General features: G+C 41.8%; 1 protein-coding gene across 24 annotated transcripts in view; it reads left to right on the top strand.

Moving 5' to 3' along the window:
• CAST (calpastatin) overlaps nucleotides 1-3,825 on the top strand; it is a 106,579-nt gene that overhangs the window by 80,279 nt on the left and 22,475 nt on the right. For all 24 annotated transcript variants that reach the window (XM_032275854.1, XM_032275844.1, XM_032275800.1 and 21 more), the window contains one exon: nucleotides 1,185-1,280. In XM_032275854.1, coding sequence (XP_032131745.1) covers nucleotides 1,185-1,280 — 96 coding nt within the window. The remainder of the gene's footprint in view (nucleotides 1-1,184; nucleotides 1,281-3,825) is intronic.

Raw genomic sequence — 3,825 nt, 5'->3', positions numbered from 1 at the left:
CTCTCTCTCTCTCTTTCTTTCTTTCTTTCTTTTTCTTTCTTTCTTTCTTTCTTTCTTTCTTTCTTTCTCTCTCTCTCTCTCTCTCTTTCTTTCTTTCTTTCTTTCTTTCTTTCTTTTTCTTTCTTCTTTTTCTCTTTCTTTCCTTCTCTTCTCTCTTTCTGAGACAAAGTCTCACTCTGTCTCCCAGCTGGGAGAATAGTGGCACAGTTTGGGCTCACTGCAGCCTCAATCTCCCAGGCCCAAGCAATCTCCCACCTCAGCGTCCTGAGTAGCTGAGACTACAGTTGTATGCCACCATGCTGGCTAATTTTTGTGTTTTCTGCAGAGCTGGGGTTTGGCCATGTTGCCCAGGCTGATCTCAAACTCCTGGGCTCAAGTAATCCACCCACCTTGGCCTCCCAAAGTACTGGGATTACAGGCATGAGCCACCATACTCAGCCTTGAAACTTGATTCTTATAATAAAATAAGATGGTACAGTAGCTCTCAAACTTTAGCATGCATCAGGATCACCTGGAGAGTTTGTTAAAATACAGACTGCTACACTCTTACCTGCAAAGTTTCTAACTTAGTACATGGGGCGGAGTCTAAGAATCCACATCTCTAGGTTTCCTTACGGTGCTGAGGCTATTAGTTCAAGGATTACACTTCAAGAACTTGGGGTTTATTACTACTACCTTCCATTGCTACATAGCTGTATATAAAGTGCTCTTAGATTTGTATCAACACAACATTTTACATAATGCTGTATTATATAATAGGCATATTTTATTGTTACACAAAGTGACAAATAAATGCTATAAGTAATAGCAATAATTGCTCAGATGTATTGGGCTTCCTGTATTCCCAGGTACTATGCATAGCACTGTGCCTGCATTGTCTCATAGGCCACATACCAACCCTTCAGATGTGGAGACTGCAGTTGTTCTCCTTTTACACATGTGGAAACTCAGTTTCAGTGAGTTTCAGTGACTTGCCTAAGGCGAGAGAGAAAACCGAGCTGAAAAAATGGCAGCTGAAGGGTCTTAGCATGCTTCGGCTTATTTACTATTCAACAATCCTTGGGTAGTCAAGAGAATCATGTTCACACCATATAATGTACCAGAGTGTCTTGTTGGCCTATCCTTGCTCAGGCTTATGAACCAGAATTTCTAAAGTTATTGAGAATACTTGCTTCTTTCCTCAGGAATCTCAGGCCCCTGCTGCGGCCCCTGTGGCGGAGGCTGTGCCTCGGACCTCCATGTGTAGCATACAATCAGCACCACCTGCGCCGGCTGCCTTGGTGAGTGACTCCCTGGGTGTTTAAGCTTGAGAAAGTTTTCTTCCTCCTCCTGTCACTCTCTGCTGTGTGTTACCATCATTTTATCTTATTCTGACAAATTAAAAATAAAATCTGATATAGTGATACTATCTATTATTTCTTTGGGCTTCAGAGGTGTCCTGGAAATACATAGTAAGATTTAAATTATTAATTAAATTACTCCAAACTGTATTTTTCTCTACTCTTCTGAAATTCTTTCTAGTTCCCCAGCGATTGTGGATAATCCTGCTTTTTCACTTTTCTGCATCTTTTAAGCTTATTTAGATTTCCACAGAAAGCCCAATGTCACTTTTTATTGACTTTCTTGGTAAAATAACATGCATCAAAATCATTATGATTCCTCTCCACTCTCCTAACTACAGGAGGCAACACTGACTCAATTTCTTTCTCTTTCCTTCTTTTCTTGCATCTTTCTAATTGTCATAAGAAGTGTGATATTTAACTAGCAGAATTTTTGTTAATGATAGAATTGGACTCAGGGAATAACACCTGATGGAATTTTATTTCATTAATACAGAATTAGTACGTCTTCCCTCTGAACGCCTAAATTTTATCATCTATTGTGCCATTGCTCTGGATGCTTTGCAGTCTTCTCATTAAATTTTCACAAGGACACTATGATGTCTGTCCTGTTCGTCTTCCTATGATAGATGAGGGAAATGAGGCTTTGAATTGACCTTGAACAATCCACTTAATATTTCAGAGCCTTGGTTGAGATTAAAGATATGGCCCCAGATCACAGCTGTCTTCAAGCATAGTGTGGATATGGGCCAGATCTCAAGCTTACAAGTATAATTTGATCATTCCTATATGGAAAAAAGGCAGAAGGGACATGCTTGAAGGAACCACTTCCAAAGGGATTAGGAGAGGCCTGCAGCTGGAGGGCAGGATTACACTGAGAACTGAAAATAGTGCCATTTTCTATGAAGACCAGCGAGCCAACAACAGACCAGCACAGAGGTGTGGAGCACTCGGTGTGCCTGGCATGTGCACATTCAGTTGCTTGAGAAGAGGGGCCTTGGAAAGGATGTCACACGGTGTCTGGGATGCTATGTGGTGGCTGCCTACTGCCTGAGAAGTCCTTGGTGCCTACTGCAAACCCCTTGAGTCCAGGGCCTCCTTTCTACCTTAGAACCCGAGCCCTCCCCAATTTTTTGAGGTTTCAGGGCACTCTTCAAGAACTTTTTACAACATGGGTGCCTGGCCACAGTGGTAAAGAACAGGAGAGGAGGAGGGACTCTAGGAGGACTCCAGTGAAAAAAGCAGGCAAAGAGGCCATGATTGGAGTCAAAACGACAATAGCCAATATTCCCCAGCAGAACTCTTGTGACCAAAACCTGCACCTGCACCTGCACCATCTGCCTCATCTGCCAAGCTTGACTGCCAGGCCCTTAGAGTGCTCAGTTCCTTCCCAACTTTACCCTGACTGTAGAGCTGAGCATTGGATTGTTAGATGACACAAAACAAAACAGAAAGCTCTTGTTCTCCCCTTCCCTGTCCTCCTTTCCAGGGCCTCAGCCCCACCAACTCTGGCCACGGTTGCCAAGGTTACTGTCACTGAGGGAGTTGGCATTTCTGGGATTGTGACACCCGAAAGCCAGAAAGAATAGCTGTGGAGTGTAATAAAGGTCAATGGACCCAAGAAAGGCAGGAAGATTAGTGAGTAAAGGGAGACAGACCAGAGGAAGAAGACGAATGTGTTCCCTAGGTGGTTCTTGTGTGTATAAAAAGAAAATTTATTAAGGAAACCCAGAGACTTGAGTTGTAGTTCGATAATATGAAATACTACAGAAATAGAAGTTTTGGTCTTTATTCCTGTTTCCAGATTCCTTCGTTCTTAAAACTGCTTCTGCTAGGTTTTCTTTAACTGTTTCAGTAATTTATTAAGCAAGAGCTTGGCAAAGGGCACAGGCTTGGGGAAGCAGTGGTTTCTAAAGATTCTATAGCATAGAATATGAGAAAACAGGATTGTAGTCTGAGCAAGTGTCTTAAATCATGTAGAAACTCAGATTTCTTGGATAAGACATGGGTACCAGTACAACTCTTGATATCCTTGATAAGAGTATTGCAGCTCTTAATACTTGCTTTAGGTATAATCCTGAACAGGTTAGACAGCTCAGGGATATTTTTGCAGCTCTTGGGAATAAAACCTATGCAGTGTCTAGCCACTAGGTGGTGCCAAATCACTTTTCTAGGCTCCCCCTCCTCTTTGGTGATCTTTCCTTTTGCAGCGCAGTTTAGCAGAAAAACAGCTTTTCTTACTTGAAATGATGGCTAAGATGTAAAACAGAAATACACTTTTACTCTAGAATTTTAATATATGCTTATTGTGAGGGCAGAGATTTTAATAGTAAGATTAAACTCGGAGATCGTTTAACCGAAGGGCTTTTACGCTTTTGACCAAGACCAACAACAGTAGGAAATTCATTGATACTGCAGCCCCATCCCCATACAATGGAAGCAACAATTTAAAGAGTAGTATTTATCCCTTCTATATATGACTTAT

This window comes from Sapajus apella, unplaced genomic scaffold, assembly GCF_009761245.1.
Source record: "Sapajus apella isolate SASKATOON/1434 unplaced genomic scaffold, GSC_monkey_1.0 scaffold1, whole genome shotgun sequence".
NCBI lineage: Eukaryota > Metazoa > Chordata > Mammalia > Primates > Cebidae > Sapajus > Sapajus apella.
This window is presented reverse-complemented; position numbering and strand designations above follow the sequence as displayed.